This window comes from Ptychodera flava, chromosome 8, assembly GCF_041260155.1.
Source record: "Ptychodera flava strain L36383 chromosome 8, AS_Pfla_20210202, whole genome shotgun sequence".
NCBI classification, from domain to species: Eukaryota; Metazoa; Hemichordata; class Enteropneusta; family Ptychoderidae; genus Ptychodera; species Ptychodera flava.
Window position 1 is genome coordinate 15,828,266 of NC_091935.1, and position 17,912 is coordinate 15,846,177.

Sequence of the window (17,912 nt, forward strand, 5' to 3'; positions counted from 1 at the left end):
TTCATGCTTGGCATGGGGTATTAGGTAGACATGGTGCAGGGTAGGGGTTTTCACTAAGTGGTGGCAAATTTGATTCATCACCCTTATGATTTTTGCTGGCTACTATTTTGGAAAATTAATACTCTTTGAGTGCTAAAATGTTTTTGTTACCTTCTAGAAAGCCGCTTACTTTGTCTTTTGGGCCTTTTACTTCAAAACTCAGTGAAACCCCCGGTGCAGAGATTATTGTCATATATTGTCAAGTGCTAATTTTTAAATGGAACTGTGTTTCATCGGTGAAACATCTCGAATTAGAATAAGGTCAAAGTCATTAAATTCTTTGTGTTTTATTCCCATGCATGTTGGTTTTTGGAGGTTTTCATGAGAAAAACACTGAGTTTATTTGAATAGGAGTTTATTGTGTAGCTTTTCTGCCTTTTCTTTGTGTACAAGTTTTACAAAATGTCCATAAAATGCCAGCATGTTTGCAGAATGTTACATTGTAGTGTGAATTACGTAGGTAAAAGAGAAGTTTCTGCGTTCATTCTTGAATTTTCTGTGTGTATTTTCAAACCACTTACGTACCTTTCAAGATTTTTAATTACTTTTATTACTGAGTGTTAATTTGTTGAATTTTTTAGTAGAGTTTTGTGTCTTTGTAAATAAACCATTTCTCAAAAAATAGTAAATTGATATTGTTAAGTAAACATTTTAGGGCTAAAGAACGCCCTCTATGTTTACAGATGTGTCAAATGTTCCATTTACATACTAGGCTTGTCTTATGTGCCAAACAGTTTCCATATGCCTCCATGGGTATGTGTAGGAATGAATGTGTGTTGGTCCTAGTCAGTTCACCATGGATAAAAAGTATACTTTATCAAAGTTATTTGAATACAGCAAATAATAATATTATGAATAACAGTATGTCAATTTTTGCAAAAGTGCATTTTTTTGTTTTTGTATTTGGTTGACGCTCAAACCAATGCATGAGAATTTGTTGTTCTGTAAAATTTGAATTTTGAGGCACCTCTGACACACATGACAAATTTTTGATCAATTCATAGTCAATGTTGAATTTCATAACCTAAGTGTGGATTCCTATCTGATATTCCAACTTTTTCAACTTTTTATCAATGCCCGTGTTTATGACCTGTTACAGGAGGCTCTAGATGGCATTGAACTAGCCAGCATGGCACGGGGCAACCCAGACACCAATGTTGAGGAGAATCCAGTAAAGCCCACCCATGCACCAGTGGTCAAGGCCCTGACCACCCTGGCCATTGTACCGGAGGGTTTACAAGTCACTCAGCTGAACAACGCAGGGGAGCAGCAGGTAGAGGCTGCATCTAACACTGGAAATCAAGATATCAGTGCTGTCCAGACTTACCTACAGCAGGTATGGGTTTGTTAAAATGCATATAGACAAATGTACAAGTATGTTAAAGCCCTGTAGCTGTAACTCTTGAAAATTGTTGACCTGAAAAGGCTTTCTATTTTCTGTGGTTTTCTTTATAGTCCTTTACTACTGAAAAATTGGACAACAAAATTCAAATTTTAACCGTCATTTTGATTTCCCGCCATTTTCAAAAACTGGTAATATTGCAAAGAAAACCAAGCATATGATGCCCCAGTGGAAAACATTCAGCACTATGCATTACATTTTACTACTCTGTTGTTTCTGTGAAGATTCCAATGACTATATGCACGATGCAGTGCTTTTTGCTTTATTTGTTTGAGGGCGCCATTTTATGTTTGGGCAAACATTTATTATTTATCGTGCTCAAAATTGCACATGCAGTCCCTCTTGACAAATTATTCCATTTGCATAAACATCCCTCGATGAGTACATTCCCTTGAACTTGTTTTAGTTTGGAAGTAAAATCACAAAAATAATGCTAAAAGATACAGCTATTGGGCCTTTAATGCTTTTTAGAGAAAGATTTCGGACTACAAAGTGTTAGTTTTTCCATGTTTATCATCTGGATTTTATCCACAAGGCCACAGTTACACATTTCCAACCCTTAGCCTCAACAGGTGTGAAATATCTGTGAGGTAAATTTTCCTGTGCATTGCAGTGACAATAGCTGTACCTTCTGATGATTTTTTCACTATATTTGATGTTTGTCAACAGCAAGCTTTTGTACCAACCAAAGGCATGTTTGAAACACACACTATTCATCTCGTCAGTACAGCGTGTGTAAGTGTAAAGTGCACCGTTATTGTTGACATTTGAATCCTAATCTGGACCGGAATTCACTTGTCAACAAATAATAGTGCAATCAACACATGTATAAGTGGAGTGGACAAGCTGAATACTAAGTATTTCAAATGCATTAGGGAGTACAAGAAGCTGTGATTGATATACCAAACAAAAATATTGAGAAAGAAAAACCGCAAGAGTTACAGCTACTGTCCCTTTACTAATTGTCCTGTTATTTGAAAGGCAATTTGGCAGTTCAGTTTTGAACAAAACGAGTCCTTCCTTTTAAGTTTTCCTAACGTGCTCAATATCTTTCCGTCTGTTTTACCTGCCCTCCACAGGAAATTGACAGAGTTGGAGTTGATATTGAAGATCTGAACTGCACAGTGGTTGAGTTACAAAGTCAATACAGCAGCTTAATCAACCGGGTGACATTGATTGAGAATGGTGTCACGGCTCCTGAGTCGGCCAGCAATGACTCCACTCACATCGATATCCAAGAAATGTATGATGATTTGCACAGTCTGGTAGGTTGGATTTCATGTGTCTGTTCTCATTTGTTTTGCATTCATTAAGAAGTCATTTCAACAATCCTCTGTTTCTATCATTCTTTTCTCAGACAGTTTAGATTCACAAACTTGCATTTTAGAATACCAGCAACTATTACTGAGATTTTAAATTTTAAACACTAGGAAGAGGCTTTTTTTGTTGAATGATTGCTAAAGATTTCTTGTCCTGTTACTGTGTGCAGCAGCATAACATAATGTAGTCTTGGTGCCTGGCATTTCAGCATGGTAATTTCTGCAGTTGCTTGGATTTCCAAGTGATTTTGGGGATGGTTTTGACCTAAATAAGCACAAAGGCTCCCCACAAACTGGAAACCAAATATTTTTTGAAATGTGAATGCAGAATGAGCAGTGAATGATTTTATGTGGATATTTTATTTCCCCTTTAAGGATATACCAGTATTGCTGAAGTAGAAGCATAGAAAGATAACATTGAGTATGTTTGGCAGTTCACCGTATGTAGTGTGTTCTTCCTTTTCAGATGGACATTCTGAAGCGCAATGTGAGTAGCCCAGGTGAGGTTGAAATTGACCAAGAGGGTATGAAAGCACTTGAGGAGGAGATTCAGAACATGACAGAGCTGGTGCTGACCCTCAGACAGAGAGTCAATGAGGTACGTGTCAAATCATACACGTCATGATGATGTTGCAGCTTATGGCAACCGTCTTAAGGTAGTATGTATGTGCTTCAGAAGGGAAAGACTTAAGCTTTCGCTCAAACTTTCTTCAAGGAATATTTCAACCATTCTCTTTCAAAGTCAAGAATGAAAATCAGGGGTCACCGTGCAAGTTTTGTTTCTGGAGAGACAAATTACCCAAGACTTACCAATAATTGAAATTCAAAATGGCCGCCATCCCTGTGTTAACTCTATAGAGAAAAATGCAATTTTTGATTTTCGAAAAACTAAAATGATGAAATACTTACACCAAGAGCTTTAAAATGAACCCTCACAAGTGATAGATCAGAAAAGAATTGTAAAAGTTTGAGAGTCTGAATATCTGTCCCCTAGGCACATTCTACCGTATCCCACTTTTGCTGCATCTCCAGCTACCATTCATCCATCCTCAACGGTACCTCTTTGCTAGCTTGCAATACACTTGATCTCATCTGCAATGAAAAATATAATCTGTGAAAACAATATCTAACCACTCAATTTTCTGACCTCTTTGATTCAATGTAACAAATGCTAAAATTATTGTCATGTTTTATACTCATATGTGTATGTTAAATTTTAAACAATTTTCTCACATCAAATAAGAAACACATGTATGGCAATCTTCTGTGTCATGTAAGTGTGGGACACCATACTGACTTCAAGAGAGAGACAGGTGTTTCTAAATTCTAATTTCTGTAGTACAACTTGAACCATGCAACGGCAAAGTTCCACCAGTATTATGCACTAGCAATAGAAAATTGTCATGTAAGGATTGTTTTGTTTAATGACTTTTTGCTTTCCATAATTTGTAAGATAAGAGTAAGAGAGAGTGTGTTGGCAGGCATACTCAACAGATCATTTGCATAACAATAACCAGGTTTCCAGTACCATGACATTTGACCCTATTAAGAACCGGGAAGTGTAGTGTCAGAAGCCCCATGTGATTTTCGGACTTGCTCTGGTGGGTAGTCAAAAAAATTTCCTAAAAGCAGCTGTTGCTGCAATCATTAATTTTACAGCAAATAGATGTGAAAAGACCACCACTGAACAGAAATAACCAATGATTGTGTTGTTTTGTCTATCCACAGTTGAATCCCAATGACCTCAACAATAATCTGTTAAACCCAAACACCACCAAGGGTCTGCAGGAAATCCTGAGCAACACTGCACAGAAGATGAAGGAGGAGAACAAGGACACCATGGACAGGTTTCAGAGCAACATTGACAACCTGTGGAACCAGTTTGCCCAGCAGAGCGGTACGCTTACAACCATACAGAGTGACGTCAGCCAAGTGAGGAACCTGGTCAACAGTCTGCTACAGACAAGCAGAGGAGAAGGTAGGCACTGATCAAGCTGTGCTCATAGGTCACTACTCAGGTGTTAAGAGTATTACCGTACTATCAGGTTTGGTAGGGAATTGTGTTTTGCTCATCTGTTTTTAGTCCCCACAGTGGAAGCCCACATTGTTTTAACAATTTCACAACCATGGAACTCATCCTTAGTCACAGACCCAATTAATGTACAGGACTCTATCCTCTCCAAGGACTTGTAATCGAAGTACCCATTAAACAAGTGGGGACTGTGTCATCAACGATGACTTGTTGTTTTATGTTACAGTTATGCTCAACGGAAAGTAGACGATGAGATTAAATGATACCTTACTCAATTACTAATTTACATCAGACACTTTATTTCTAAAACTACACTAGTACCTCACAATATTGCTTGCGAGCGGCAAGTTCTCAAAGACAAGAATAACAAATACCAGACCTAAATGATTCCTTAACATAACAGTCGCTTGCCTGCTTCTCTGCCGACATGAGTGCCTTATCTCTTTCCACTGGTTTATTGCCGTAATCTTATACCACGATACTAATTACACAGCGACAAAAAGACAACTGTAAGTTGGCTGAAGTATGAAGTAACATATGTGCCTCTCAAAGAGATATATAAAAGGCAAATAATGAAACATCTTCATCATTCATGAATCAAACGTTTTGGCTGAAAAGCTCTTGCAAAGGCACACAGTCCATGTAGCCGACAATGAGATGCAAATGATATGCGGTCAAGGTCTCCTCAACTAACTTTCAGCTGGTTCTTCACTTTCTACTATTTTTTTAGTATTTTTTACAAAGGCACAGACTTATTCTACCTGCAACTTAAAACTGATAGTGATTTTGTAGCTCATTCTTTACTATTTTTCATAGTTTTTGGTAGCCGGTAACACACACTTCGTGTTCGTGTCGGCTACATGGACGATCTGCCCTTGCAAAGATATCTTGAGACAGACAATAATTATATGGTTTCTCTGGTTTGCGAGTAAATCTTGTAGAGGATTATACAAATCTGTAATTGACCCTCATCAGTTTTGAACCATTGAATAACAGATAGACAAAGTCTCATTTGATTGGATATATAAACACAAAACGTTAAACATCCCAATCAAATGTACTTGGAAGAGTATGCATGAGAATAGTTGCACCACTGTTTGACTGCTAGAAGAGATACACAGAACAGTGGACACATAGACAGTATTTCACATTAATCATCAGTAGCTTAGGAAATTGTAAAGTTGGCGATATGGTACATAGCTAGAGACCCCCATGCGTGATAACATTGCCAAATTAAGTCAGTTTTATCCAAATGTTTTTTGTCCACACTTATCTTCACTCTAGCACAAATTACAGAGTGGCAGTTGATTGTAACATTTTCACCACCATGGTTTGGCAAAATACCCATTGTTATCAATCGTAAGTGTGGACCTGTTTTACAAAGAATTAGGGGGTTAGGTCGAGGCATTTTCATACAAAGAATTAGGGGTAATCTGTTTTAAGGCATTTTAGTGTCAAAGAAAATGAAAATTGGCAAAAGCAGAAGTCATGATTTTAAAGATTGAAAAATCCAATCTACTTGACACTTACTGAGCAGTGTCTCAACAATGTCGGCTGGTCTACCCCGGCGATGACGTTCATTTCAGCAAGACTACAGTTGTCTTTTTGTCGCTGTGTAATTAGTATCGTGGTATAAGATTACGGCAATAAACCAGTGGAAAGAGATAAGGCACTCATGTCGGCAGAGAAGCAGGCAAGCGACTGTTATGTTAAGGAATCATTTAGGTCTGGTATTTGTTATTCTTGTCTTTGAGAACTTGCCGCTTGCAAGCAATATTGTGAGGTACTAGTGTAGTTTTAGAAATAAAGTGTCTGATGTAAATTAGTAATTGAGTAAGGTATCATTTAATCTCATCGTCTACTTTCCGTTGAGCATAACTGTAAAAGTCTATGTTAAGTTTGAAGGCTCAGATCAATAACACGAAAAGATTATTCAAGGGATCTTATTCACTTCATAAATTTTTCTGTAATTGTCCATTCCTTGAGTAAATTTACACAGAAAAATGAAGTACCTTTACTTTCAAAATTTTCAAAAGAAAGTATTTCAGATAAACTGTTATGGGTCAAGTAAAAAACCCATAATTTGAATGCAGTGTCAAGGGTAGTGCATCAATTAAAAATAGCTATATAGAGCAAAGTGTCCATGGTTTAAATGAATTATTTATTTTGTTCCCTGTAAAGGTGTGGAGCCCTCTCAGATCCCACCCAACCCTGAGGTCAGCCCACAGAACAGCTATGAACCAGCCAGTGAAGCTAATGTACCCACGGGTGGTGATATACCCAACCCAGACTACAACCCAGAGATTGCCAACCCACACCTCTACCCACAGAGCTCAGGTGTGTCAAATTCTAGCCAGCTGGAGACTGGCACAGTAAAAGACAGTGCAGTTGGCACAGCAATGGTACAACCAGTCAGTGTGCCAACGATGAAACCCAGTGCAGGTAAGCTTTAGCTGTCTGTAAAACATTTACACAAAGTGTGCGTCTCGGTGTGTATTGTCAGTGTACCATAGAAGTAGGTTTTTGGCAGTAGCAGGTGACAATATTTTTCTTTCTCAGGTCATACAGTTATGAAATTTCTGTAATTTTTGTGATGTGGTGTCCCCCAAATACTGCGGCACTGCCTTGATAAATTGATAAAATTCAGTAAGCTTTACAAAACGAATACAGAACAACAGTAACAAGCAAAGGTTGTACTGCCCTCGTCAAGGAAAACACTCTATCAGGCAAAGATCACTGTGCTACTTCCATCATCTGAGTTAGTATCTCTTGATAGATGTGTGCATGCATCGGTTATGTAGCAAAGATTTTTGAACACAGGTAAATAATGTGGGGATTATGTTAACATGGATGATGTCTTCTAATATGGCAGTAGTTATTTACACCATGGGGAGTCACCGCTAGCCTTTGTTAGGTTACTTGCATTAATAAAAACACTTAAAAGTGTGTGTGTTTGTGAATTTATGTGTTCTTGGTTCCAAACAATCAAAATGTCTCACATATTTTTATCAAGCAGGAATGGTAATAACACTCACTGATAATGCCTGATTTACCAAGGCCATGTTTTTGTTATTTTCCTCAATTTTTTCCATATTTATTTTTTAATAATTTTTTTAAAGCAGACGGATCTCTATCATTGGTAGGACTCAATCCACCAGTGCAAGAACACATCACACTCCATGGAATATTCTCCTCTGAAGGTAAGAACACGAACCATACATTGGATTTTCAAAGTGACAGTGGTTGTCACAATCTGTGACATGTCATGTGAGGGAGTGATTGACCTCAGAGATAGATATCTTGAAAAAAAAAGAGTTTCAAAAGTTCACCATCGCAGCATGTATTCTTATTTTTACAAAAAATTGAAGTAGAGTGCTTGTTCATCTCTCAGGGGAACTTGTAGATTTAACCATGTCTGCGTGTGCGTGCGTCTGTATATCTGTCTATACGTCCGTTCACGCAAATTTCTAAGGGGTGCCTTGAGTGATTTCTTTCAAACTTGGTACGAGGATAACTCCCTATGTCATACAGATGTACATTGATTTATTTTGTGATACAATCCAATATGAGCATCTACCATCGAGAACAATAGAATTTTGCGTGCGCTAAAAAAGCCATACGGAACGCCCGTTCCGTAACACGTACGGTTTCCAGGCGCCCCATCCCCTTCGGCTGTATCTGCGCGTTCACTGTTGAACGGTTTCAAGGGACTCATTGGACGAGTGCCAGAACATGTCTCGCGCGCGCTCGAAAGTACGAGTGTAGTGCACACACACATATCCAGAACTTGCAGAAGCGCGTCCGAGATAGCGTTCCACACTTGTGCTATAAATCGGAAGAAAAATTGTTGACATTGCACGAAAACGGTCATTACTCTGACAATTTGATGCCCCAGTCACGAATGTAAGATGTATAATAATAAGGTTATTACGAAAATACCGCAAAGGATGCACTCGGACATTGGCGCCGCGCATCGCCCTCCGCTTCGCGTCGGGCAATACGCTGCACCAATCCCTCATGCATCCTTTGCGGTATTTTCGTAATAACTCATAATATGAGCATCATATCCGTCCATCGTTTCCAAAGTCACTAACCAAGATGGGACTATGTCATTGACAGTGACTTGTCATAGACTAATACTTCCGTTCTTTCCTGCGTGCGCAGACTTGCTGAATCATTTCCTTCTGTGGGACTCGAACGGAGACGACCTGGTGTCGTACGACGATCTCTCTGGTTTCTTTGGGCCAAACATGCCGCCTCAAGCGATCATCAACCAATATGACTTTGATCACAACGGACTGTTTGACAGAGACGAACTGGCCATGGCTCTGGGTTTCCTTGATGTGCCCTCACAACCAGCACAGACCGTCTCTGGAGATCAACCAAGTCAGAAAACCTCAGCACGACCCCCTGCATTAAATATAAATACGAGTATGTAGCCTGATAGTTTTTAATCCAACACCGGACACATTGACCAGCTAATCACTAATTTTTTTTCATTCCATCAATTATGTCTGATCCAAGTAGAGAAAGATACTGTATGTTGCTCTGCTAGGTCTCTTTCTGTCCATTAACCACAATTGACCATCACTTTATAATAAGGATTGTACATGTAGTTCATAATAAGAATTGAACATGTGGTACATCAATGAGTGTGTTACATCAAAGTAGTATCTTTGCTTTAAGGGAGTATGTGCCTCGAAAATGAAAGACTAAAACTTTTGCTCAAACTTTCCTCAAGGAATCTTTCAACCATTGTCTTTCAAAATCAAGAATAAAAATTGGGGGTCACCATGCAAATGTTGGTCCTAGAGAAAGATTTACTGATATTTGAAATTCAAACTGGATGGAAAATGATTAAATTTTGGATTTTTGCAAAACTGAGATAGTGAAAACTTTTCTTACCCCAAGAGCTTCAAAATAACCCCCAATAAGTGGTAGATCAGAAAAGAATTGTAAAAGTTTGAGAGACCGAATATCTGTCCCTGAGGTGCATTCTACCTTAACCCTTTGAGCGCCAAAGTCAATATTTGTCGCCTATATCAAAATATACGCCAGTCAACTTTCTTCTAAATTTTGCTAAAATTTTGATAAAAATCTGAAGCCAATAAAATGTGATGTTCATTTGCTTTAAAACTGTCAAAAAAATTACAGAAAAATTCACAAAATTGGTAAAATGTTGCACACAATAGTTTTGGTTGGAAAAATTGTAGCTCTCAAAGGGTTAAAAGACAACTAAGATACAGCGACTATAACAGATGAAGAAAAAACATGAACACTATATCAACAATTGTCAAGAAATTTATCGGCTGATTCACATACATCAAAATGTAAGCACACACAGGAAAAGTTGGGGGTTTCCATTTCACTCATTTGCATTGCATTTTTACTTAGCTTTCACTGACAAGCCTGGCACCTGTCCAACGCTGCCACCTGGCACACATGGTGAGTGTGTAGAAGCTTGCTCATCGGATCTCTACTGTGTTGGTGTTAGCAAATGCTGTTACACTGGATGTGGACACGCTTGTATGCAGCCTGTTCCAGCGCCAGTAGAAAAAACTGGTAAGAGTCAAGTTTTTTCTCCTCAAGTAGTTTCTATATCCCTCTCACTGCCGTGGTTTGGTCCAATCCAATTGTTTTCTGTGGTGAAGGGGAACCTCTACACTGGGAAATGAGGAGGTTGGGGTTTGAAAAGTTTCAGATATCTGTAAATTCTGGAAGAGGTCAAAGTCAGTTGGTACTGAGGTTGTCCATGTAAAACTTACATTTTGCTCAGCGGGTTACATCCAGTTGTGTATCACACAATCCTTGCAGAAATACCAGAATTCTGATCATCTTTCCACAAATTGTTTAGTTGGTCTCACATGCAGCTGGAAATAGAGTGCATAGGAAGCAACATCACAGAATGCACATAGAAAATTAACATGTGAGTGGGGAGTATGTGATAGTATACACACCTTGACTGGCAGTTAGGGTAACAGACTGTGTTTGTATTCCCTCAAGCCACTGAATCGACAAATCCCATCCCAGATGACAAATCTCATTTGGCCGTAATGCAGCGAATCACAACAGAGATTACAGACGAGGTGTGTCACAATATAATCTTCCCTAAAAATAGTCTTTCTCCATCTATTTTGTCATGCAGAAAGCAGCTTGGTGAAGCCAGGAAGTTGTCCGGCGCCCGCTGAAGGCACTGTTGGTGATTGTGCCGAGTACTGCTCTTCTGATGCTGATTGTAGTGGTGATGAAAAGTGTTGTTCAAACGGATGTGGACACACATGTACAAAGCCTGAAGTGGAGATTACAGAAGGCACTGGTATGTCTAGTGAAACTTTTTAATGTTCTGCATTGATGAACGCATTTTGTGGTATGTTTATTTGAATTTACCCCCTTAGTGTTTGTGTTTTGAATGGTGTACCCCCTTGTATCTTTGTTTTGAATGCAAAAATCATAACATGATATACTATATCATCTTAAGTTGCTTCTTGCAAGAAACTCACCATCTCCTTCATCTGCTACATACATCTAATGGTATTCAAACTTCCATAGTTTGCTGTGGGAGAAGTTCCAATATTTGTTCTAAAATAAGTTGCAGTGACAATATGTACATAATTCTGTGAGTTTAGTTGACTTTACTGAATCTTTGATCAAACTTATCTTTTTCATTCCATATGCTTGTTTGCCCCAAGATGTTTCAGAGTTATTCCACCTTGTAAAATTATAGAATATGGGTTTTCAGTTTAGCTCCAATAGACTTTAATGCCTTTGTGCTGTGAAACCTATGAAAAGTGAGTAGTAAGAGATGGTTGTCTGCAGGGATCAAACGCAATCCTCTATTGGATGCCTTTGAACCCTATGCACATCTCCTGCCAATCATATAGCTCCAAACAAAAATGTTTAAAGCTCACTCACTTCATTTCTGTGCTGATTATCATTTTGTGGAGTTGCTACCTTGTGGACCTACAAACTGACAGTGCATTAATCAAATAGTCCCAAAACATAAGTATGTGCATGTCATGATTTATTTGAGACTTAGCTTTTGACAGTTTCTAGTTTTCAACCGCCGCAGTGACCTACTAACCTAATATTGGTGTCCTGTCTTTGTTTTTTCATTGACCATGCTTCATAGGAACACTACCGTAGAACTAGCACTGCGAAATTATTCTCTGGTAAGCTTTACATCTTTGCAGTTGACGGTCGTCAGTCAAAGTGCTTCAAATTAGCTTCACTGTAGTCTTGCTTTGTGTTCTGTTGTGGTTATTCGCACTTGAAGGTGACTTCATGCGATTTGAATTCACCATTCAGAGTTTACTGAAAAAGTATAGCGTTCATCCTGTTTTGACCAAGTTGTACTGAGCTGAAGGTCAGTTTTCTGCCTGCAACGTGTTAAAAATATTTTTTCAAAATTCAAATATCAAAAATGTCCTAAAATCTCACAGAGGTAAAATGACATTGGTTTAATTTTGCTATTTCAAAAGCAAACATCTACATTTGTACTGTAGATGGGCATTGCATAGACAGCTCATCAAATCAAATGAAACGTGTAGGATTACTTTAGGCTGCAAGCTCAACAGAATTTCTTTTCTGAGTAAATTTAACCTTGTCCGTAGCAAACTGTAACTGCTGGGGAGAAATAGGATGAAAACTAGGATGTACAGTGTGTTTCACCTGAGAGATAAACAGTTGACTAGACTTGATCTACAGTGTAACTGTTTCTTTCACAATTTCAGCTAAGAGTTGAAGAGGTGAAGGTATTCTCAACAGAAACTAACTAACAAGCCACACATTGTAGATCAAGTGTATCTCTCAGTCTAGACAGAGCGGCTGCCCCATGCTGGTTTACTGTAATTAATCAATGAGTCGGTGACTTTCAAATGTGTCGTGATACCCAAGCTTATTGTCTGTTTTGTACGTGGATTGCGTCTGTCTCATACGCTGAGTTGCGGTACCTAGATGAAACGCACTGTAAGTTGCCTGAATGAGGAAAAAGCTCATGGAACCTGCTATCTTGTAGACTCTATCCTAGTTTCTTTCCTTCAGAGGAACTGCAGTTTTGTAAGGGCCTGCCAATGCCTCTGTGTACAAAAAATGGCATAGTAATTTAGACTAGTGAACAGAAGTGTATTTGAAATGAAAATGTGGTAATTCTGAAAAGTGAATCTCAGAAACCGTTAAACAGTGTTCCAAATCTGCCTCACAGACTCCCAGATATCTTACATAATATAACTCATACCCAGCACTCTATCATACTGATTTTTCATCCAGAATGCTAAAGTGAGGCAATAAAGGGGTGGGGGGAGGGGGGAGGGGAGACAGTATGTTACAAATTCATGAGAGATTTGGAATTGTGTTAGTGGGCTTATAAAACATGTTTTCCATAGTAATCAGGAAGTTGCATGATACAGTGTTCAAAGGTGGGACTAATCCCCTTTCAGTGTGTGACTAGCACGGCGTGCCCTGCCAAATCAACGGTATCCCAGCAATCGTACAGCCTAGTAAATCAAACTGTCCCACATGCCTATACATACCCACGCTATATCTCAGATACCCGCGCTGTGTACCATATACACACACACTGTATCCCAGATACCCGCTCTATATCTCAGATACCTACTTTGTGTTCCATATGCACACACTATATCCCAGATACCTAGGCTGTTTTCCAGGTACCCACACTGCCTGTGTTCTAGATGCCCATACTATATGCCCAATACCCACACTGTGTTCCAGATACCCACATTATATCCCAGATAACCAGATATCTGCATTGTTCCAGATACCCACATTATATCCCAGATACCCATGCATTGTTCCAGATACCCACACTGTCTGTTTGCCAGATACCCCCACTTTGTTCCAGATACCCACACTATATTTTGATAGCCTCACTACATTTCAGATACTGCACACTGTATTAGGGATACCCATTGCCTAGGACCTATTCAGGCCTCAAAACTCATGTCTTGTCATGGATAAGTGTTGTATATACAAAATTTTTCAAGATTTTTCATGAGCCGTCTTATGGTTTTAACATATAATTTGAGTACGGCATTAGATGTAAGATTTTGTGGAAGCAAGCCATGATGGGTCCTAGGCAAGGATAAACTCACACCATACCTCTACATGTTGAATGCTTTAAACCCTGTTATAAACCATACCATAGCTATACTTTGTTGCACTCCAAAGTAATAACTGCCACAAGTACACTTTGAGGACACTGTAACACATTCCAACTGTTGGCTGTCGTATTGTATCACTCTATTCTTTGTATGCTCTTCTTTGCACTTTGTCTCTCTGTATGTAGTAGAAAAAGGTGTAAATTTATAGGATGTTATCGCTATATGATCAGAATTTCTCAGTTATTTCACTCCTAATACTTAATGCAGTTTGAAGAAACCACAAGTTGATTTTTAACTGATATCAAAATTTTGTTAGCAATAATGATCCTGCCACTTTCCAAGTCTAAAATATATGATATAGCACTTTAGATTTATCCTTGATAATGGGTTTTGCACATCACAGAATGGTAGTACATGCAGATATAAAACCTGGTTTTTAGGGCAAAGCAAGTTCATAGATGCCCTTTGTGTATGCATAAGTTGGTGATAATGAACATGTGTATGAGCTTAACTTGGTGTACCGTATCACAGACCATCAATGTGCATGTGTGATTGAGCTGCAGTAAAGAGAACATTATTGATTTACCCAGTTTATTTTCTGGGTGGGGGAATAGTTGATGTCATTGCTACAGTATTTGTATACCTTATATCGTAACACTGTCCGAGATAGCCTTTCTTCTTATGATGTGTTTAGTCTTGTCGTGTACTGAGTCTGAATTTTTTAAGGGAAACAGCTGGGTCATGAAACAACTGCCAATTTTTCAAGTGATTCAACATTTTCCCAACAGTATACATGAACTTTTAAGAAAAGTATATTGTTCTTTATCCTACTGTTGCCACTTTCTATCAGCATAAAATCCCGAACTCATAAATTTTCACATTTGTACACTAGTTTATATAGATAGCAAGAGTTCGTGTTTGCCAGAAACAAAGTTTAATACTTCCATGCTGTGATGAAAGATCTGTAGTATGGTGTTGATCTCAGGACCCAGTCCCATCTTTTTGCATGCAACCAGAACCAATGAGATCCAGTTTGGACTGGTTTTGCTTCTCTCTTTACTTATCTCATATGTAGCATACGTGTCTTTATCCAAGGTTAACAATCTATGATGTTGCAAGTCTGCTATTGAGCATATTGTAGGTAAAATTGATAATGTCATCTTTTTTTATCTAACCTTGCAGGCTCTAGCAGATGGGGAGGAAGCAGTTGGGGGAAATATCAGGAAGGGAACAAACCAGCTGTACCGGAAAAGAAGCCAAAGTATCCCTACTTTCCCCATCATCAAGAAAAATTTGATCCATCTCAAGCGAAGGAAGGAAGATATGGACAAAATATGCGATATCCCAATGCACATGACCCGCAAAGATAATCAAAATTTTTCAAAACGTTTCCTTCGTAGCTTGCAATGCTGGGCTGAGTGATTTGGCATTTTAGGGTTAGAGCGCCCTCAACCAGGTTGAGATATCACATGAAGAATATGGGTTTTTACGCCTTCAAAGGTGGTTCAATAAGCATTGCAATATAATTCCTTTTTTCTGAAGGTACGCTGATATTTTCTTTTCAAAATTGTTATTTTTTTCTTCAGAGATCTTGTGAATTTGTTATGCTTTCATTGTTTTTCGGAAGGTTTGTATGGGATGGTGTCACTTGTCCGGTGAATTCTCCCAGACATTTGATAAACTGAATCAGTATGTCGTGCTGATCTTGTAAAGCAGATGATATTTTGCCACAAAAATTGTATAAAAATCAATCTGTGCATTGTAAATAGCAGTAATGTTTTGGAAAGTACAAAGTAAATTCCTGCGTTGGATTTCAGAAGTTTAAAAGCTTGTTGCGTTGATGTGAACATATAAATGTTTCCCAAAGTGCTTGTAGAAATTAAAATAACTTTACAAAGTGACATTTACTATTTTTCTTAGACGTTAACAATCCTTAAACATTACAAAAAGTCTGAAAATCTTAGTTCGTAGTTTTCAGAGGTGAGCAAATTGTGAGGTCTGTGGTCTGTTATGTCTTGTATTCTGCACAAGTTATTTTCTTTCTAGTTCAGCTGACTGATAAAAACATTGATCCAGTTTTATGATTGATAAACATACTGACATAGGACAACCAGACTCTAGTGGCAAGACCCCATGATTAATGTGGACACTGGCGTTTTGCAGGGACCACATACCAAATGCTCAATGGATTTCTCACTATGTCAACCCATTATATCTGTAGTTTGCTGTTAAGATGTTATCTTGTGAGAGCGGATGTGTATTGTTTAACATTGTTGTATTATTCTAACTGGATGTTTTTAGTTTCATTTACATGAACGTTATCTTTAATTGGTGAACTGAAATATATGTAATATAGTAGCTGTGTTCAGTGGTGAACAAATCAAATGGCTACTTTACAGTCCATTCATTGGGCTCTAGAGAAATAATCAAGTACTGAACCAAACTAACAAATGGAACAAAATAATGACGGAAACACTGTTTTTTTGTACTTAACATTACAATATTTAGTGACTTATAGTTTTTGGTGTATTTTGAAGTATTGCTGTAATCATTTAAACAAAAAAATTATAAAATTTGAAGATGTAGTATTCAAGGAAAAGAATGTAAATTCAGCTGTGTCAGTGACGCATACAAAATGCCAATATAGAACAAGACTTTGACAGGTTTTCATTGGCTGTCAAGGCAGGGGTTATAGGTCAAGCAGTAAATGTAGAACCTCAAACTACTAACCTTTATGTGCACAAGACTTAAACTTTGACCTTTAATCCCAAAAGTCTTCAGTGTAATGTATGTTTGTGTTCTAGTGAAAGTGACAACACCTGTTTTCTGTCATTGGTGATATCACTGCGTCCCTTACGTACTTGAATCTGGTGTGGTACTCATTTGTGATATGGACAAGACATACAGCATGCATACATGTAGCTACTGATAGTCCACTATTGATAGATATAGCACCCAATGTACTGAGAAGGTGTCACTTATCTATCTATCCATCAACGATGGCCAGAAGTCTTTGTTCATACTGATTCAGTTGGATTGAAATGCTATGAAAGGGAGGGGTAGGGGATGGGGGGCTGGGGTTTACAAAAATAAATAATAAAAACGCGAGGGTGCCAATTACAAGGAAGAGTAAACATGACAAGTAGTGTTGACAGAGAGGATGACTCCCCTTTGTCTTGGTTAGGCTCATATTCAGGAAAACTATAGTTAGACTTCATTGTACACTTTATATGATGCAGGTATTATATTTGCCCTAGGTTATGGACACATAGACCAAGCAATGCACAATTACACACACATACACACAAAGCTTGAGTCTGTATATTTTCATGATGTAGGTAAACATACTCTTCAGTATATGTATCTTCTTGGAGTTTTGTAATTCGTAGCTGTAGACCAACCAAAGGGACAATCATAGAAAGAGCTTGAAGTATTCGCTTAGGGAAGGGGTTTTAATGGGTCAGTCAATATCGGTGTAGCTTCTAGTTCTGCATGTATAAGCTTTTTACCAGATCACACCAGTGAGATGATTCGGCATAGCTAGACTAGTTCATACTTGTGAATCACATTGACCATTGAGGTCATCATCTTGCGATGGTGTACAATTTGAATTTACGGACAGCACCAGGCGTTACAGACATCAAAAGTAGTGTCAGAGTACATACGGTGCAAACCTGTGCTATTATGAGAAGTATTGTACAAAGCAGTGATTGTCAATTTTTTCCTGTACAGTGAAATGGTGCAATGAATCCGGGGAGCTCGTAAATCTATGCATTGTATTATTTTGTGTGCGTGAGTGTAAACTGTATGTAAACTTAAAGAAAGAAATATTGGTTTTCTATTTTTGTCCTTTATTCCTGCACAAAGAGAATATTTTTAGTTTCTGTGATATGTCAGGAGGGAAATAATAATAAAAATTCCATACTGAGTCTTGATTGCTGTACAAATGAACAATGTAAATGAAAAAGACTTGAAAAAATAAAATGTGAATAATTATAAAA

General features: G+C 38.2%; 1 protein-coding gene across 8 annotated transcripts in view; it reads left to right on the forward strand.

The window, feature by feature from the left end:
• The window catches only part of LOC139138615 (uncharacterized), a 72,440-nt gene extending 54,528 nt beyond the window's left edge, over window positions 1-17,912 (forward strand). For 2 of the 8 annotated variants that reach the window (XM_070707059.1, XM_070707062.1), the window contains exons 6-16: window positions 1,139-1,375; window positions 2,521-2,706; window positions 3,227-3,358; window positions 4,489-4,738; window positions 6,974-7,234; window positions 7,912-7,992; window positions 8,957-9,223; window positions 10,187-10,354; window positions 10,938-11,108; window positions 11,922-11,961; window positions 15,094-17,912. In XM_070707059.1, coding sequence (XP_070563160.1) covers window positions 1,139-1,375; window positions 2,521-2,706; window positions 3,227-3,358; window positions 4,489-4,738; window positions 6,974-7,234; window positions 7,912-7,992; window positions 8,957-9,223; window positions 10,187-10,354; window positions 10,938-11,108; window positions 11,922-11,935 — 1,767 coding nt within the window. In that variant the 3' untranslated portion in view covers window positions 11,936-11,961; window positions 15,094-17,912. The remainder of the gene's footprint in view (window positions 1-1,138; window positions 1,376-2,520; window positions 2,707-3,226; window positions 3,359-4,488; window positions 4,739-6,973; window positions 7,235-7,911; window positions 7,993-8,956; window positions 9,224-10,186; window positions 10,355-10,937; window positions 11,109-11,921; window positions 11,962-15,093) is intronic. The other 6 variants (XM_070707061.1, XM_070707063.1, XM_070707055.1 and 3 more) reach the window with 3 other exon arrangements.